Source organism: Bos indicus x Bos taurus, chromosome 3, assembly GCF_003369695.1.
Source record: "Bos indicus x Bos taurus breed Angus x Brahman F1 hybrid chromosome 3, Bos_hybrid_MaternalHap_v2.0, whole genome shotgun sequence".
Lineage (NCBI taxonomy): Eukaryota > Metazoa > Chordata > Mammalia > Artiodactyla > Bovidae > Bos > Bos indicus x Bos taurus.
In genome coordinates, this window is record NC_040078.1 from 113,347,641 (window position 1) to 113,367,335 (window position 19,695).

Below are 19,695 nucleotides of genomic sequence, written 5' to 3' on the forward strand. Positions count from 1 at the left end.
CAAAAAACTGAACTGCCTTCTGAGACTCTTGTGACAAGACAGACAAGTCATAATACCCTCCTCATGAAAAATTTTGGGAACTTTCTTTGTGAGAATGTGCCCTCAGTCTTATGATGAGTACTAATTAGAATTATTTGATAGGATTCTGCTTTATTGCCAACTAACCTACACTATATCTAGCCTATACCTATATTATTTAGTTACCACATTTACCAAATTAAAAAAAAAAGAAATCACATTATAATATCATTTTTTTCCAGGTTGCCTAACCAAGAACATTCCTATTTATGATTTATAAAACACAATGTCTAGGAATAAAAAGAAACATTTAACTCTTATCATTATTAACATAAAGCTTTAGAGTTCTAAGAGGTAGCACTGTAACTAAAATAACTTTAAGAAGCATTCTCTCTCTTTAGCATGTTACCTGTTACCATTATTAGAGCCCTGGATTAAAACTGAGCTTCCGTTTCTGAGGCCTTGCTCTCTGAATGTCTTTTTCAAGTCTTCCTTGGGAATGGTGATCCAGCTCTCTCCACCTCTAGATTCAGTGTTGTTGATTAAGATGACTCCCTCTGGAATTGCTAGGGCTGTGAATACAGTGCCTATTTCCGCATTAGATGGAAAGACATGTGGAGATTCTATCAACTGCTGGCACTCCTCTCCCTCACTGCTTGTTGCTACATGAAGAACATTTAAAAGCAGAGGTTCACAGTCGCTACCGGTTGGAATCTGGATTCCACCAACCTACAACAATATCAAGTCAACCGTTAGTACAGTTCATTTGGCCAAAGTTAAATCAACATAGTAATGCAGTAAAAGACGTTTGTAGAATAATTCTCATCTTTTTTTTTTCAAGTGAAATAAAGTTTTCACAAAATCTCTTTGAAGTATCAGAAGTACAACTTTAGATTTTGAAGCTTTTTCTTAGCCATCGTTTACTTTTTAGGAGACAGATCTCAAGTGGAGACAGACATGTGAGTCCTCAGAGGTGGTAAAGACATGAGGAGGACCAAGGACAGTCTGTGGAGGGGTGAGATGCTCCCTCACCCCTTTCTCGACTGTGCTCCCTTAGTCACCTCCACCTCTACTCAGTATAGCGTCCCGCCCTGCTGAGTCCTCATCCCGAGCCTGGACAGACCCTCCTGGGCACTGAGCTCAGTGCAGTGACTTACACCTTGTGCCTGAAGGACAGAGATGGATTACTCACCTCTGTGTCTAGCTTCAACACAGCCTGGCCCCATGGAGATGCTCTACAACTATCCCTGAACATATCACCAGCACGGACTGAACTTAGAATTTATTGGACATTCAGCAGTTTTCTAATATATGTGCTGTCACATATGCTGAATAAAATTTTATCATAGTAACTTAAAACATATCCAAAACTCTCAGGACATTTCTTCAACACTTTTTTACCTCTACCCCATTCCATACAAAGATGTCTTCTCCGTCAGTGATTTCAATTTCACACAGTGCCAGGTCATCTCCTAGGAAGATGAGATTGTCAGTGAAACTGTTCTTATGATCCTCAAAAAGAAAAAAATATTTAAAGACAGAGCGGAGATACAAACATCTGTCTGAAAAAGCATTCTCATTAAGGAAAATTAAGAAAAAGGAATTATGGCTATTATACTGATATTATTTTTATCTTTATTCCTTCCATCAGGCTTTTACTTTTTTTTTCTCATTTTCATTTTATGCAAGCATGTTCCCCAAAATTTTTGTGGGCATGATAGCAGGAAAAAAGAATCAATATAAAAGGTCAGCTGTACTTGAGACTGTGAGCACAGAGAAGACTCATACGTCACACGGTCCTCACCCCACCACTAATTAGCTGCACGTCCTTGTGGACTTCAAGCCTCTATGCTCAGTTTTCTCATTTATGAAATGCGGATAAAAGAATTTTGTGCAATCAAGTGAGAATTTATACAAACACTTGTCTTAGTCTTTGGCTCCATGAGTCCAAGATAAATGTTCCTGGTGTTACTGCTATTAATGTTTTGTTATTATTTAAAGGAAGTACTTTTAAGCTCTTAAAGTACTTTTGGCTTGTTACCAAATCTGAAGTTGAGAACTGTGTAAAAAAACCAAGCCGTATTAAATATTTAAATAGTTTCAAGCCATTTTGCTCAGAAGTTTGCGGTAACATAAAAAAAATTTCCAAAGCTTTAAAATTTTTGTTTAGGTGCTAAGAAAAGTAATAGGCAGAGGGAAACTGGCCAAGAGTAGAAAATCATATGAGCCCCACAAAAAATGCAAATATACTAAATAAGTTACTGTGTCTTAATATTTATCTTACCATTAAGTGTCTGGCAGACATGAAGTCCTGCTGGTACAAACTTTGCAACACTAAGAACCATATCTCCTTCCCAAAATTCTAACAGCTGCGGAATATGAATGAAAGAAAAGAAGACAATGAAAAATAACACAGAGATTAGTTTTCCAGATTAAATAAGGAAGAGCACTGTGCCAATTTATGTAGCTGATACAAACGAATACGACAATGCCCACCCAGCATCAAAAATGGGGGAAGAAGGTATTTTTCATCGTGAACTTAGTCAAATCCAGTTAATCTCACATCCATTAACGATGAAAGAACCTTGACATACACAAAGAGCACAGTGACCTTCTCAACAACATCCATTTCTACTTAATTTACTGGAAGACCACTTTTATCAGAAGGCTCATCTGTGTGCCAGCCCAGGAATCCTGGTCCCAAAGAACAAAAATTAGGTGTTTAATCAGCCCTATTCAGGGAGAAGCAGCACACGTGAATATTGTTGCTTCTTGAAAGGAATGTCTCCCTTCGTAAATTTAAAAAGCGGCACTACCACTTTATTCAATAGATTAGCAGGGATTTTTTAAGTTTCTAGCTCTAGGAGTCTAAGGACTGTGGCAACCTCACCAAAACAGCATCACTCATAAAGGTCAGTCCTATTCAGCCTCTCTCCACAGTATTATAAGACAGTTCTCTTAAAAAGAAATTTCAGGGACTTCCCTGGTGGTTCAGTGGCAAAGACTCTGCACTCCCAATGCAGAGGGTCCAGGTTTGATCCCTGATCAGGGAACTAGATTCTACATGCCACAGCTAAGAGGTTGCATGCTGTAACTAAGACCTGGCCCAGACTAATAAACAAATAATAATAATAATAAAAAGAAACTTCATACTTACACATGATTACTTAACTGTGTCAGTCACACAGACTCCTGCCTGTGGGTTAATTCTAAGGTAATAGAGTGTGTGCGGGTGTACAGTACATACTCAGTCACATCTAACTCTTTGTGACCCCAAGGACTGTAGCCTGCCAGGCTCCTCTGTCCATGGGATTTCCCAGGCAAGAATACTGGAGTGGCATTATTAGAGAAATGCAAATCAAAACCACAATGAAGTATCATTTCACATTGGTCAGAATGGCTGCCATCAAAAAGTCTATAAACAATAAATGCTGGACAGGGTGTGGAGAAAAGGGAACCCTCTTACACTGTTGGTGGGAATGCAAACTGGTACAGCCACTATGGAGAACAGTGTGGAGATTCCTTAAACATCTGGAAATAGAACTGCCATATGACCCAGCAATCCCACTGCTGTGCATACACACTGAGGAAGCCAGAACTGAAAGAGACACATGTACCCCAGTGTTCACTGCAGCACTGTTTACAATAGCTAGGACATGGAAGCAACCTAGAAGTCCATCGGCAGACAAATAGATAAGGAAGCTGTGGTCCATATACACAGTGGAATACTACTCAGCTATAAACAAGAACACATTTGAGTCAGTTCTAATGAGGTGGATGAAACTGGAGCCTATTATACAGAGTGAAATAAATCAGAAAGATGGTAATGATGATCCTATATGCAAGACAGCAAGAGACACAGATGTAAAGAACAGTCTTTTGGACTCTGTGGGAGAAGGCGAGGGTGGGATGATTAGAGAGAATAGCATTGAAACATGTATATTACCGTACGTAAAACAGATGACTGGTGCAAGTTTGATGCATGAAGCAGGGCACACAAAGTCGGTGCACTGGGACAACCCAGAGGGATGGGACGGGGAGAGAGGTGGGAGGGGCGCTCAGGACGGTGGGATGCATGTGCACCCACGGCTGATTCATGTCGATGTATGGCAAAACCCACCACGACATTTTAATTACCCTCCAGTTACAATGAGCTAACTAAACACCACTGGAGCAGCTGCCCCTCCTTCTCCGGGGCCCTTCCGCCCTGGGTGGACTAGTGCCGCCTGCACCTCCTGCGATGGCAGTGGGCTCTTACCACTGCGCCACCCGGCAAGCCCTAAGGACGGGATGCACACGTCAAAACACCAAAAGGCACGACTGGCATGAACCTAAACGTCATGGCAGTGACCAAGGCCTTCTCCCCTTGAAGCGTTACCCTAAGCAGGGTCTACCCAAGTCTACCTACATCAACACTGTCAGGACTGGCTCAGAAATAAACTTTTAATGGAAAAGTTCAGAAGTATTAGACGATTTTAGAAATCTTGATCCTGTATTAAAATATCATTCAGATCAACTAAAGTTAAAGAATAAAACGCCTGCTTTTCTTTGTACAAGGGGGAGCTCAGAAGAAAGCTAGTAATTTTGATAAACGATACAGTTTTTCATAAAGAAAAGGAATTCATAAAGAAAAGAAATAAATTCATTTATTTCTATGGGGGAGTGCTTCCATTTTCTATTGCTCTTTTCCTTGACAGGATGTAGTGTGGGGTAAAGTAAAATTAAGAAAAAGAAACAGTAGGGAAACCAGGGCTGGAGTCCGAGTTCTACTGCTAACTAATGTCTGACCCTGGGCAAGCCATTACATCTCTTTAAGTCACAACTTCCTCATCTTTAAAATGGGGCTATCTTGTCCTCCTGAAGTTGAAGAATCAAATGATACAATTTATACGAAAGCACTGTAAGCAAAATAAAGAGCACTACTGCTGTTGTCATTAAAATACAACTGGATAAATTATTGGCAGACCATTATTATAACCATGTTTGTTTCAGTAGACATTTTCCTTCCCTTATAAATCTTGTTAATAAATGTTATTCCACAATGAAAGCAAGAAAAGGTAGTTGCTTTTATTTGCTTAGTGGCTCTTGGTTTTAGGCAACATAATTATCTATCTTTTTACTCCTTTTAAAAAGCAATTCTTTCATTTATTTTCCCTGACAGACAACCTTATACGCTTTCTCTCCCCCAAATTAAATACACCAGGCTTGCTTCTTCTCTGAAAACGTGCTGACAGGACCCTTTGAGTCTTGACTGTGAAGAAGAGCTCTTTAAAAACACAGACAAGTGAGGGGAGATATTTGGGCCATCCCTCCACGCAAGTGGCAGATGTAGGATTTTCCTAAGCTGCTGTGAAAAATAAATAGCTGAATCCTAAACAGAAGTTTAAAAAGGAAAATCCAGCTTGAGATGGACCTTAATGTCTGTTAAGAGGAAGTGAGGCTAAATTACCTGAAATATTGATTGTCGAAGATCTCCTAAAGTTTTCCTTTTATCAAAGGTCAAATCCCACATGCTTTCTGTTTGAGACACTACTGGGTGCAGAGCCCCATTGAAGAAATGATAATGGGGGCCGAGGTGGAGATGTAACTCAATAGTATTGTTTGTAGAATCACATTCTGCCCTTTAAAGAGGCATAAGAAACACATAAATGCCATGTTTTTATAAAAGATACTGTTTTATCTCAAACCAAAAATATCTGATTTACAACATAAAGAAGTTCTCCACTTAAGTAATTATAATTAACATTCTTTTATTCCGTGCTCCAAGAGGTCACATTTCAGTTTCTCAATTAATAGCTCTGCCACCGTGAATTCCAAGGAAAATAGTTTTAATGTACGCTGTGCAGTGTTACTCTGAACAAATATTGAGACTTGAAATCTTCGAATGCTGAGATTATCATTACGAGCAAAATGCTGGAAACATGCTCCTGAACCGTGGTAAGTGCTATGGCCTGCCTGCTGCATTCCTTCTGGTATTAGCAATCGTCCGCCACTCTTCCCCAGTAGCATACTGGACACCTTCTGACCTGGGGAGCGTGTCCTGCAGTGTCATATCCTTTTGCCTTTTCACACTGTTCATGGGGTTCCTGTGGCAAGAGTACTGGAGTGGTTTGCCATTTCCTCCTCCAGTGGACCACGTTTCGTCAGAACTCTCCACCATGACCCGTCCGTCTTGGGTGGCCCTGCACGGCATGGCTCATAGTTTCATTGAGTTACGCAAGCCCCTTCGCCACGACAAGGCTGTGATCCATGAAGGGGTTACAACTTCTATTTTCCTCCTTCCTTCCACTAGACCTCACAGACCCTCCCATAAACTATCTGAAGTCAGCCTCATGATCCCTGGAGTCTACTCTCTCCAGGTCATATGTCCTCAGCAGCAGCCTGGCATCTGCTACATTTCTGAATCCATGGAGCTTCTGTGAGGCACTGCACCAAAAACACTCCAGAGCTCAGCCAATGGAGAGCTAGATGACTCAGGTACCTCAGGCACAGTTCTGTGAATGTGGTCAAAGACACATTAGCTTTTGATGAACACAGTATAAAGCTTAGTGCTGGCTGACTAAAAACCCCCTGGGTTGTTCCTGTTTTTAGTACTAACTGCTAATCCACACCACCATGGAGGTTGGTTATTTTTCACACTTCAGCTATTTGACTCTGGTAAATTTTTATATTTTTTAGTGCCTTGCTTTTTGTTGAGATTTATTTCCTTTGATCTTAATTTGCTGTTCAGTCAATTTATTTTTTCTCAGCTTCAAATCAATGATAAAAATGTTGAACACATACCTGCTATGTATGCAGCCCCTTGAGTCTATAAGGAGACTGTAGGAACATCCATTTCCCTAATCCAGTACCCTATGGACCCACCAACCCAGAAAACAAATAAAAAACCAGTTCTTCATGGTCCAAGGTTAGACCTCAAAAGAAAAATGTTGAGATCAACAAGTTCTCACAAATCATCCATTTAATAATCCATTGTAAGTTTTCGCCCAAGACTGACATTAAGCCCAACAGTCTGCAGACCCCACATTTCCTCCCTTTTGCCTGTCTCTGGTGTGCCGTTGTTAAGGGAAGCACACTGATCGAAACTGCCCACCCTGGCCAGGCACCATGGTAACTATTTGCATGAGTTGTTTTATGACAGAAGGTCCTGATAAGGAATAGGAACTAATAAGCCACCACCAACCAGAAGAGTTCGGGAAAGGCGTAAAGGAGACGCCACGTGTCTGTCCACTTCCCAGAATCCCTCTCGCCAGCATTCATCTTGGCTGAGCGATGCGTGCCCCACCAGGAAAGACCCTGAATTAGAATGATTGGCCAAAGACCACCCGGAAACTAATCCCATCACCATAAAACCCGAGACTGCGAGCCACACGGCAGAGCAGTTCTCCTGGGTTCCCTTACCCTACTGCTCTCCACCCGGGTGCCCTTTCCCAATAAAATCTCTTGCTTTGTCAGCACATGTGTCTCCTTGGACAATTCATTTCTGAGTGTTAGACAAGAGCCCAGCTTCAGGCTCTGGAAGGGGTCCCCCTTCCTGCAACGCTGTCACTACAGGCCAGTTCTCCACAACTACTTACACATGAGGGGGAATTTTCATGACAGACTCTTGTCTGTGCCAAGGAAATAACTCATTCAGTACAATGGAGTGCTCAGATTTCTCTAGTTTTCTTAGACTTTGATCCCTACTTAACAATGGCCATTTAAGTGTCATTATTTCATCACTCTCACAGATAAGGGTGATTTCAAAGTAAAAGATACTCTCAGCATTAAAATTCAGCAGCTAATAACAAGACATTGGCATTAAATAGTTGACTTTTTTTCTTCTTTTATTTTTATTACTGAATACTTAAGACCTCAATTAGGTCTTTGCTCCCCAGAAAAACCATTCAAATTCTAAAAGTAACTTAAAGTTACCTTTTTATTTGTAGTTCAATGTTAGCTGCATCCATTTCACTCAGCAAATGACATGGAACCTTGTATCGTGGGTTAGCTCGAGCTGTGAACAAAACTTTTCATTAACTTGTGCTGACTAAATAAAATCTGGTTGCTGAAAAGGAAGTATGGAAAACTATAAAGGACCGTGATGGGAGCTAGGAAAGCTTCTACAATTTGCGTGAATACAAATTTTCTCTGGATCTTAGTTTCCCCATCTATAAATTGAAAATATTAAAACATAAAAAAGGTAAACAGTTCTTTAAGCCAAGCTAGAGAATTCCATTCCTTCAACTCTTTTTAAATATACCTTTTAAAAAGAACATGTGCTATTTTCTTCCTGATACCAAATGATCATTATAAATAAAAGTTCTAGAAATGATGTTTTTTAATGTAAAAGAAATAAATATCACCTATAATCATCCTCCTAGGGAATACTGCTAAAATGTGATCTATATACTTCTTTTTTTTGAGGATCTATATATACTGCTGATGTTTATTCTATACAGTGTGTCTGTACACACACACACACACACACACCCCCCCCACACACACACACCTATTTAAAGCAACTGAGATTATAGTCAACAAACACATAACTTGCTTTTTCATTTAATACACTGTGAATATTTTTCCAAAGCTTTAAATGACTGCATGGTAGCCCATCCTATATATAGCTTAATTAATCCATTTCTGTTGGACATTCGGGTGATGTCCAGTTTAGTCATTACTACAAAGTAACAGGGGTAACGAGTATCTTTGAACTAAAACTTTATACACAGCTCTGATTATTTCAAAACAAATCCGTACAATTATTGGCTTAAGGTTTTTAAATACATACAACCAAACCAGTTGTATTACTTTATATACCTACCAAATGTAGAGGGAGTGCTAATTGTTGAGAACCAGATTAATAGAAATACTTGATTTGGGAGGAAAAATGTCACTCACTGCTGTTATGATTCATGTTTTTTGGTTATGGGCTAGATAGATCTTTTTTTGGCAGTTTATTGGTTGTTCTTATTTCTTCTTTTGTACATTATTTATATCCTTTTTCCAATTTACTACTGAGCACAATGGAATAAATATAAGAGCACTCTACAGACAGGGAAAATAAATCTGTCATATATGTTTCTGTTTTCCATCAGCTTGTCATTTGCCTTTTGGCATTGTGTAATAGGGTTTATGTGGGCTTCCCTGGCAGCTCAGATGGTAAAGAGTTTGCCTGCAATTCAGAAGACCAGGTTCAATCCCTAGGTTGGGAAGATCCCCTGGAGAAGGGAATGGTTACCCACTCCAGTATTCTTGCCTGGAGAATTCCATGGCCAGAGGAGTCTGGCAGGCTATAGTCCAAGGGATCACGAAGTGTCACAACCGTTAGTCACAACTAAGTGACTAACACACATACACAGTTAAGGTTTGCATCACTTTTCCTTCATTTTTTTTGTTGCTTTCAAGCTAAGGAAGGTCTTTTCTATCTTAAGATCAGAAAAATACCTACATTTGAAGGCTTCTTTTTTACATAAACATTAAAGGAAGTATAATTTCATGAAAGGGATAAATATAATCACTTGTACTAACTGTTAATTTAAGTGATTAGCAACTCACCAACTTCCCAGTTGTATTTACAGAGTAATTCATTTTCCCCCTATTTATCTGAAAGGCTACCTTTTCATGGATTAACATCCTAAAAATACTTAGATCAGCTTCTGGGCTTATTGCTCAATGATCTGTCTACCTCTGCATTAGTGCTACACTGTCTTAATTACTACAACATTATAAATATGTTTACACTGATAGAGTAAATTTTCCTTTAGCATTTTCTCTTCAGTTTTCATTAATTTATCTTTTGAGGTGAACTTTAGAAGCATTTTGCCAAGTTCCATCCCTTCAACCCCCTAAAAAACCATCAAGATTTTGTCTGGATCTTTATTTAAGTCCTAAGCTAATTGGAAAATTGTCACTTAGTACATATTCTAATTATGTACACACTGAAGTTCAATTCAGTGAAAAAAACATGTCATCTGAAAAAACTGATATATATTTCTACAATTGTGAATTTAATTTTTCTTCAATATTTTTTATCAGAATGATTACCATATTTTTTTCCCCTCAGGGAAAAAAAACCTTTCTGGTCAATAGAACCATTATATAATTATTACTGTTTCAGGTCCAGAGAGTTAATTTCCTTTGATTCATTGCAAATCAGTAACTACTTTATTCTTATTCTTTATAAAAATGATCACAGTATCCTAATCTGTAATCATAGATATGTTTCAATCTAAACAGCTTTCTTAGTTAGAATTTTTCACTTGTGCATAAATTCTGGGAAGTGATTAAAAAAAATTCTTACAGACTAATTAATGTTAGTAGCTTAAGCTCTAAAATTTATCATTGTGGATCTCAGTGTTTAACTTCCACCATGGTATGAGTTCTCTTAGAAGATTCAGCAAAGAGGGCTTCAGAGATACTTCAACTGCTTAAAGACTTATTACCTTGAGGTAAAGGAAAAAAGAAAATAAAAGGGAACACATGAAAATAAGACCAAGGCCACTTGCAACCCAATGACAACACACGCCCGAACTGTAGAGACAAGCCTGAATGGAGAACAATTGTGTCTGCCCTGCTCACACAACAAGAAAACATGATGTGACCCAAGGAAATGCCATTGTGAAAATCTAACTATGGCTTCATATTATTACCTGGTGAAAAAAAACAGAAACATATCATCTTTTAAAAATGACAAAATGTCGTCTTTCTTGTATAGTTCTAGTTAACTTGAAAATATTTTAAAATATTCCAAGAGTAAACCTTCTTCTAAAAGGGCAAAACTTCAAATAGCACTCAATATTTATCTTCTATAGTCATCAACTTAAATAGGGACATTTATCTTGCCGTACCTTCAGGGGGTCTCTGTAACTGGGATTTTCGATAAAACAGCATGTAGGCACTTTCTTTTCCTTGAAATTGCTGTTCAATATCCTTTTCCTTGATTGGTTGGACTGTGGAATCATTTATATCAAACCAGTGGGGACAGGAGGGTCTATCATTTAATGTTAAGGATTCTGAAGTAAGTGTCTTGAAAAGTCGTTGATCATTTCTTTGGATATCAGACTCAGCCTGGAGAGAAGAATCCTTCAATAGACGAACTGTACTTTCATCTGAACTGAGCAGAAATATCTGAGAATGAACCTGCAAAAACTGTACAGAAACAAAAAACAAACATTAGGTTAACAAAAAAAATTTTCATTGACATGATTAAAAAAATTTTCCTTTCTGTGTATGTCAACTTTTTGGCCTGGCCAGTTTAAGAGGGAAAAAAATTTCATTTGGGCCATAATAAAACATTTAATAAAAATCAGAGTGCTTTCTGTTGAACAGTCTAATAGCTATATCCAGGGAGAAAGCTGCCATGACACAGTCTTTTTTATTGTTTTTTTTTTTTTTTTGCACATTCCTACCCCTAGGCCCTAGCCTCTCAGCACATGCCCTGTGATGACACAATCTTAAACATGTTTTAATTATATCTCAATAACTGTTTTAATGCTGTTTTAAAAAGTCTTTACTGAAACAGATTACATAGAATAAACACTTTCAAAATGTTTAAAGCAATCCAAAGCACAAAACAAAGAAAATTACACAATGAAGCATCATAGAAGATAATCCTGACAAAACTATGGGATATAGTCATAATTACAGGCTTACATGAACTAAATTAAGTATTGTCTTTCCTGGAAGCTGACAGGCTAGCTCAAGAAATCAAAACATTGAAGGTTAAGTCATAATCCCAAAGATGCTCAAATTCCTCCAGCTAAAGGATTAGGAAGAAAAAAATTTTTCTTCCCCAGCCTACCCCACCTTTCCACCCCTACTCCATTCTTCTCTCATTCCCTAATTTCTACATGGCCTGTATCTCTTCCTTTTCTCTCAGCACAACACAGAAAATCACCTGGGGGCATATGGAACATTTTCTTAACTCACTGAACAACAGAGAAAGGTGATTTTCTCATTTTTCTCTTGGAAAGGAAGAATTTGTAACAATCCATACTCTGATCAAACAGATGACCCAGAGGTAATACTGTTAACACTATATATAACAGATAGTAATATAGTTTCAGTAATGAATACTTTCCATATAGCAATTTTTTTCTTTGTTCCATAGTTGAAGATTAACTATTTTAAACTTCAAACTTCAGTGTAGTCTAGTTCCAGTAACGGCAGAGAATTTTATTTTTAGAGTAACCCCACTGATTAAAAATCATAAACGTTATGCAAAATAAAGAAAACAACTGTTTGAAGAGGAACCAAAAATAGACGAAGTGGGGGTGAGGGGGGCATAACCCTTCAAAAAGGGAAACGAGCTAGGTGAGCTCCGCACTGACCCGCCACTTCCCAGTCTGCTGCACAGAACAATAGAGAAGAGAATTCAAGTGAAGGGCAGGAGTCTTACTGGACTCAGGAGGCAGAATCTGAGAATGCCAGAGAGGCAGGAGAGTGAAAGAGAAAATTCCAGAAGTAACCCTATATCAAAACCTCCTCCCATCCTTGGCTGACATTTGAATGGCACATGTACAGTCTGAGACCCAAGGAACCGAGCAGAAAGCAACAGCTGGGAGATCCAAGATATGAGCAGAGATTTAGGCCCCCTGCTGCTGGACAGGAAGAGCATGGAGCTGAAGTTCTGCTAAGTCTGAGGCATACGACAAACACCTCAGGCTTTCCACTGAGATTCTAGAAGGGTCCCGTCTTAGGTCAGGGATTGATAAACTTTTCTGTAAAGGGCCAGACGGTAATATTTTAGGCTTTGTCGGCTAAGAGGCAAACCTGAGCATCTTTTTAAACGTTAACTGTTTGAAAGTGTAAAGACAATTTTTAGGTGGGGGTTGTACAAAATAGGGCAGCAATCCCTAGTCTGCCCATGCTTGCTAACCTCTGCCTTAAGAGGGAGGACCATGCAGGCCCCAGGACTAACAGCTACTCCCTACGACTGTCAGCTAAACTATAACAGATCCACCCTACCAAAGCCCCAAATGAAGGTTCCACAGGATCAAGGTGATTACAAGTTACTTAAGGGTCTGTTAGATTATAATGAAAAACTCTTACAATCCACAGCCTCTAAAACACATCTTCCACAATGTCCAACAAGCAATATAAGAGTATATGGCATGCAAAGAAATAGGACAATGTGATTCATAATAAAGAGATAAGACAGTCAATTCACAAGAGACAAAAAAGTGAATATAGACCCAGAAAAAATCCCGATGTTATAATAGTAAAGTTATTGAAATACATAAATTTATAGGAAAGGATGTACAGAGTAGGTTCAAATGCAGAATTTCAGCAAAGAAACAGGCATTTTTAAAAGACCTAAGTCAAAAATCTACAGCTGAATAAGACAACTGAAACAAAAAAATTCACTGGCTTGGCTTGATAGAAGACTGGATACAGCAGAAGACAGGTCAATGGAAATTACCCAAATTGGAGCCAAGGGGGAAAAAAACCCCCACAAAACCCTACAAGAATATCTACGACCAGTGAGGAAATACTGAATAGCCAATATGTATGTAACTGTACGTTTTGAAGAAGAGAGAGATAGTAGAGGAGAAAAATAAATTGAAAATGGCCAAAACTGAAGAAAGAGTTCAAGCCTCAGATATAAAAAAACTTAGGAGATACAAAGCAAATAAACACAAAGAATGCCAATACCAAGACACATTATTGTTAAACTGCTAAAGACCAAAGATAAAGAAATGATCTTAAAAGTAAACAGAAAAAAAGACATGTTACATTTAAGTGACACTGACTTCTCAGTCAAAATAAAGGAAGCCAGAACATAATAAAGTGACATTTTAAAGTGCCGAAAAAAACCAATAAAAACTATTAACCTAAAATTCTACACCCAGCAAGAATGCCATTAAAAAAAATGAAAGCAAAATAAAAATACCAGACAAACAAAAACTGAGAATATTTTTGCCCGCAGTTCTAGATGCCTAGAAAAACACTACAGGAAGATCTCTAGGCTGAAGGGAAAGGATATTAGGTGTAAACTTGGACATGCAAGAAGGAACAATAAACACCAGAATGGGTAAAATAAAACATGATTTTTTTCATTAATGTCTTTAAAAGTCATTTAAATGTTTAAAGGAAACATACATACAAACACATGGTGTATTTACAAATAACGGTAAGATACAAGACAACAGCAGAAAAGGATGAGTAGGAAAATGGAATTATACTACTATAAACCTCTTACCAATAGTGTAACCAATAGTGTTACACTATTGGTCTGTACATTACAATACTAACTTATGTATAGTGCAATACCTACAGTAAAAAAATTAAAGAACTACAGCCAAAAAGTCAACAGAGGAGACAAAAATAAAACATTAAAAATTACTTGATTAATTCAAAAGGCAAGAAAGAAAAAAAAGGAACAAAGAATAAAGGAGGCAAATAAAAATCAAATGGCCAGATGATGAATTCAACTCAACTATATAAATGGATACATTAAAAATAAATGGACTGAACATTCTAATTAAAAGGGAGACTATCAAACTCTATTATTTGATAGAAAACAGATGAACAAAAGAGAAAAACAAATACAAAGCTGTTTCTTTGAAAAGGTTAATAACCTTGATAAACTCTTAGCAAGCCTGATGAAAAAGAAATCTAAAAAACACAAATTACCAATATCAGAAATGAAATAGGGTCCTATAGGTCCTACAGATATTAAAAGGATAATATGGTAGTATTTCAAACAACTTTATGCTAACAAATTTGACACTTTAAGAGGTTAAATTCCTTAAAAATCACAATTTTCCAAAATCAACAAAAACCAACTTCATACTGTTTACAATAGACACACTTGCATTAGAAAGCTTGGTGCAAAGTAGGTAATAATACCAAACAAAGTAGATTTGAAGGCAAGGACCATGACTCAGATGGTAAAGAATCCACCTGCAATGCAGGAGACCTAGATTCAATCCCTGGGTCAGGAAGATCCTCTGGAGAAGGCAATGGTTACCCACTCTAGTATTCTTGCCTGGAGAATCCCACAGATGGAGGAGCCTGGCGGGTCGGGCTAGTCCATGGGTCACAAAAACTCGGACACGATTGGGCAATGGAGCACAAATTAGCGTTTAGAAGGAAATTATGATTTAAAAGCATGTTTTAAAAAACAACTGAGATACCAACCCAAGAAGCTAGAGAAGGATGATTAAATTAAATCCCAGAGGTGAAAGGGAAGAAATAACTAAAAACAGAAATCAATGAAGTTGAAAACTTCATGAAGTAGAAAATAAAGGTAAAAGTTGTTTTTTGAAAAGCTGTTTTATAAAAATTTGATAAGCCCTAAAGAGTCTTATGAAAAAAGTGAGCAAACACAAACTTCTAATTTCAGGAATGAAAATGAAGAACTTTAGGTCCTACAGACACTAAAAAAGATAATATGAGATATTCTGAACAACTTCATGCCAATAAATTTGACACCATATATAAAAGGACAAATTCTTTTAAAAATATAATTTTCTAAGACAATCCAAGAAGTAATAAAAATGTAAGTAACTCTACAAACAAATTAAAATTATAATATAAAAAACTTCCCATAAAAACATTTCAGGTCTAACTAGCTTTATCAAACATTTAAGAAATAATAATCTACCTCAGAAAAATTCTTTTCAAGAATATAAAAAAGTGAGAATTTCCCAATTTGTTTTGAGTCCTCCCTAACTCTGATATGGAAAAGGAAACGGCAACCCACTCCAGTATTCATGCCTGGAAAATCCCATGGACCAAGGAGCCTGGTGGGCTACAATCCATGGGGTTGCAAAGAGTTGGACACGACTGAGTGACTTCTGTGTGTGTGTGTAACTCTTGATAATAAAACCTGACAAAGATACTACAAAAAAGGAAGTTAAAGACTCATGTCTCTCATAAACATAGGCACAAAATCTTAATAAAATATGAGCCAAATATTTGCCATTTCCTTCTCCAGGGGATCTTCCCAACCCAGAAATTGAACCCAGGTCTCCTGCATTGCAGGCAGACTCTTTACTTACTGAGCTGCAAGGGAAGCCCAACATAAACAAGAGATACATATAACTATGTCATGATCACATGTGATTTATCCCAGAAATGTGAGATTTGCTTTAACATTGAAAAAAGGCAAAAGAATTCACTACATTAACAGAGTAAAAGAAAAGAGCCCTGTGGTCACATCAATAAATGTAAACAAACAGCATTTGATAATCTCCAACCTCTATTCAAGATACAACTATCAGCTGCTTGTAACACACCCAAAGGAATCTGGGTTCACTGAGACAAGGGGCATAAAACTTGTGGCCTTCCTATGACCAAATACTCTCTACATGTCCTCTGCACTTCATGTAGCTGTTGGGCAGGACCAGTGGGACAAGGTTCAATATTGGAAGGAAAGCTGCAATATTTAGTGGGGAAGTTTGCTACTTAAGAGTCTGTCCAGCCCATGAATGCATGGGCCATGAGTGGTCACAGAAATATAAAGGCTTTGAAAGAGAGAGAGATTTCAACTATTTATGCCATTCTGGAAAAGGCAAAACTATGGATACAATAAAAAGATTAGTGGTTGCTAGGAGTCTGGAAGTGAGGGGAGATGAATACACAGAATACAATTTTTTAGTGCAGTAGAAATACTTTGTATGACATTATTACAATGGATATATGTCATTATACATTTTTTTTCCAAACGAACAGAATGTAGTACTACTTACTTCATTAGAATGAATCCTAAGATGAACTATGGACTTTGGTGATTACAACACATCAATAGGGTTCATCCTTGGTTTAGGAAAAACAAACTAACCAACCAACCACCCTGATGAATGATGTTGATAACACCTATGCATGTTGTGGGGAAGGGGAATATGGGAAATTTCTGTACCTTCTTACTAATTTTGTTGTAAACTGCTCAATAAACTTAATATACAGATAAGTATAGATATTCTGTATGTATGTGTTTACTGGACTGTGATGTAAAATGTACTTTTTAGGTCAAAAAAGTTTGCAAGCCACTGTAGTTAAGTTATATTGGCAAATAAAAGCACAAATTAGCTTCAAGGAAAAAAAGAGATAAACTACCAGTCAACTATGAGTAAAAGCTAACTTCCTCAAACTTATGAAGAATATTTTTATTTAAAAACAAAACAATAAAGCCCCTGCACAGCTGATAACATACTTAATAGTAAAATACTGAAACACTGATCCAATCATTTTGATTGAAAACCTAAGGCTGTCCATGAACTCAGGGTCAATAACTTCATTTATGAACTGCGGTCTAATTAAAAGATGAACTTAAACACGGACTGAAGCACGTAAGCACCTTGCTTCTACAAGAAATAGCTCCAAATGTTTACTAAGTGTTTTGTTGCTTTGCTTGTTTTCAGTCAAGTTTTTGTCTCAATTCTGGCATTACCAGCTTTTGCTCATCTTACAGTTGAGGAAACCAGACTGCCAAGTTTAGTAAAATTGTGTGTCAAAGAAAGATCAAGTGAAACGTGGATGAATGCCAGAAGACATTTCTGTAAGTAAGATGATAAGCCTTAGAATATGAACTTTGCATTTACACAATGGAGTATTACTCAGCTATAAAAAGGAACGCATTTGAGTCAGTTCTAATGAGGTGGATGAAACGTAGCCTATTATACAGAGTGAAGTAAGTCAGAAAGAGAAACACCAATACTGTATATTAATGTATATATATGGAATTTAGACAGACCGTAATGACGATCTATGCAAGGCAGCAAAAGAGACATAGATGTGAAGACCAGACTTTTGGACTCTATGAGAGAAGGTGAGCGTGGGATGATTTGAGAGAACAGCATTGAAATATGTATATTACCACATGTAAGAGAGATGACCTGTGCAAGTTCAATGCCTGAAGTAGGGCACTCAAAGCTGGTGCTCTGGAACAACCCAGAGGGATAGAATGGGGAGAGACAGGGGACGGGGGTTTAGGATAGGGGACACATGTGTACCCATGGCTGATTCATGTTGATGTATGGCAAAAACCACCACAATATTGTAAAGTAATTATCCTCCAATTAAAATTAATTAATTAAAAAAAAAAGAATATGAACTTGGTGACATTTTTTGCTGTTGTGATTAAAAGCCCATTCTCTATTCTTCTCTTTCTTAATTCTTGATTCTATGATAAATTACTAAGTCATTTAACTGAATTTTAACCATTAAGAAAAATATTAATTCTGTTTCTACCTAATTTAAATTTCCTTCTGCAAAGAAATTCATGTTGCCAAGATCACAATAAAATTTCTTGGGGATGGAACTTTCTAGAAGGATGTCATGAATACCTTTCGCAGTGGTCCATACTGTTTTCGGTACTTCTTATTCCAAGATATTCCTATCTTCTTCAAGAGTTTCTGGCCCAGCTGATCAACGGGAATTAGATTACTCTCCTCCTTATGAAAGAAAGAAAAGTCATTTAAGAAAATCTGATAAGATTTAAGTGCAATGCTTAGGAGTTCAAGGGACCAACAGGATTAATAAATGGGCCTGTAACACCAAACAAGTAGGTGGATTAACCAAAATTATTTAAAAATCAAAAGCTTTTTAAAATAGATTAAGCCTAAGTTTAGAAAACTTGAATTTTGCCACTTTCTATGTGGTAACGTTTAAACATTTCAAGAGCAATATCCAAAGTGTATTTAGAGATTTGGTAAATTTCTGATATTATGTGGGATTTTTAGAAGAAATACTTTCATGCAAAAAAAAACTACTGGTCTCTTCTGAATGTTCTGAATTATAAACAACTTCTAAAAGGGGGTAAGAAGTGACTATTTTGAGCTGAAATCTGTCCCCTTACCACAAAAATTCATATGTTGAATTCCTACCTCTCAAAATTTTAACTGATTATATTTGGATAGGGCAGTTAAAGAAATGACTAAGTTAAAATGAGGCCTTAAGGGTGGGCCCTTATCCAATCAAGCATCCTTATAAGAAAGGAAATTTGGACCCACAGAGACACCAGGGATGCACATGAACACAAGAAAGGCCATATGAGGACACAGCAAGAGCCAAGCAGAGAAGCCTCAGAAGAAACCAGATCTGCAGACACCTTGTCCAGCCTGAGAACTATGAGAAAGCAAATTTCTGTTAATTAAGACACCGGTCTGTGGGATTTTATTATGTCACATTACTTTGCTAACAAAGGTCCGTCTAGTCAAGGCTATGGTTTTTCCAGTGGTCATGTATGGATGTGAGAGTTGGACTGTGAAGAAAGCTGATCGCCAAAGAATTGATGCTTTTGAACTGTGGTGTTGGAGAAGACTCTTGAGAGTCCCTTGGACTTCAAGGAGATCCAACCAGTCCATCCTAAAGGAGATCAGTCCTGGGTGTTCATTGGAAAGACTGATGCTGAGGCTGAAACTCCAGTACTTTGGCCACCTCATGTGAAGAGCTGACTCATTGGAAAAGACTCTGATGCTGGGAGGGATTGGGGGCAGGAGGAGAAAGGGATGACAGAGGATGAGATGGCTGGATGGCATCATTGACTCGATGGACGTGAGTCTGAGTAAACTCTGGGAGTTGGTGATGGACAGGGAAGCCTGGCGTGCTGCGATTCATGGGGTCGCAAAGAGTTGGACACGACTGAGTGACTGAACTGAACTAGCAGACTAAGACAGTAGCCATAGACCAATATTCAGCCTAGGTCCCTAGAAAGAAACTGAGAAAAAAATGTTCATTAAGAATGAA

General features: G+C 37.7%; 1 protein-coding gene and 1 pseudogene across 10 annotated transcripts in view; one reads left to right on the forward strand and one right to left on the reverse strand.

Annotated features, from left to right (window-relative positions):
- USP40 (ubiquitin specific peptidase 40) overlaps positions 1-19,695 on the reverse strand; it is an 89,705-nt gene that overhangs the window by 47,850 nt on the left and 22,160 nt on the right. For all 10 annotated transcript variants that reach the window (XR_003510446.1, XR_003510442.1, XR_003510441.1 and 7 more), the window contains 7 exons: positions 18,294-18,401; positions 10,851-11,151; positions 7,933-8,014; positions 5,468-5,639; positions 2,303-2,387; positions 1,420-1,490; positions 428-747 (listed from right to left, as the gene is read on the reverse strand). Coding sequence is in view for 5 of the 10 variants with exons in the window: in XM_027537958.1 (XP_027393759.1) it covers positions 428-747; positions 1,420-1,490; positions 2,303-2,387; positions 5,468-5,639; positions 7,933-8,014; positions 10,851-11,151; positions 18,294-18,401 (1,139 nt within the window). In the remaining 5 variants the exon portion in view is untranslated. The remainder of the gene's footprint in view (positions 1-427; positions 748-1,419; positions 1,491-2,302; positions 2,388-5,467; positions 5,640-7,932; positions 8,015-10,850; positions 11,152-18,293; positions 18,402-19,695) is intronic.
- LOC113890626 lies at positions 16,231-16,318 on the forward strand (annotated as a pseudogene).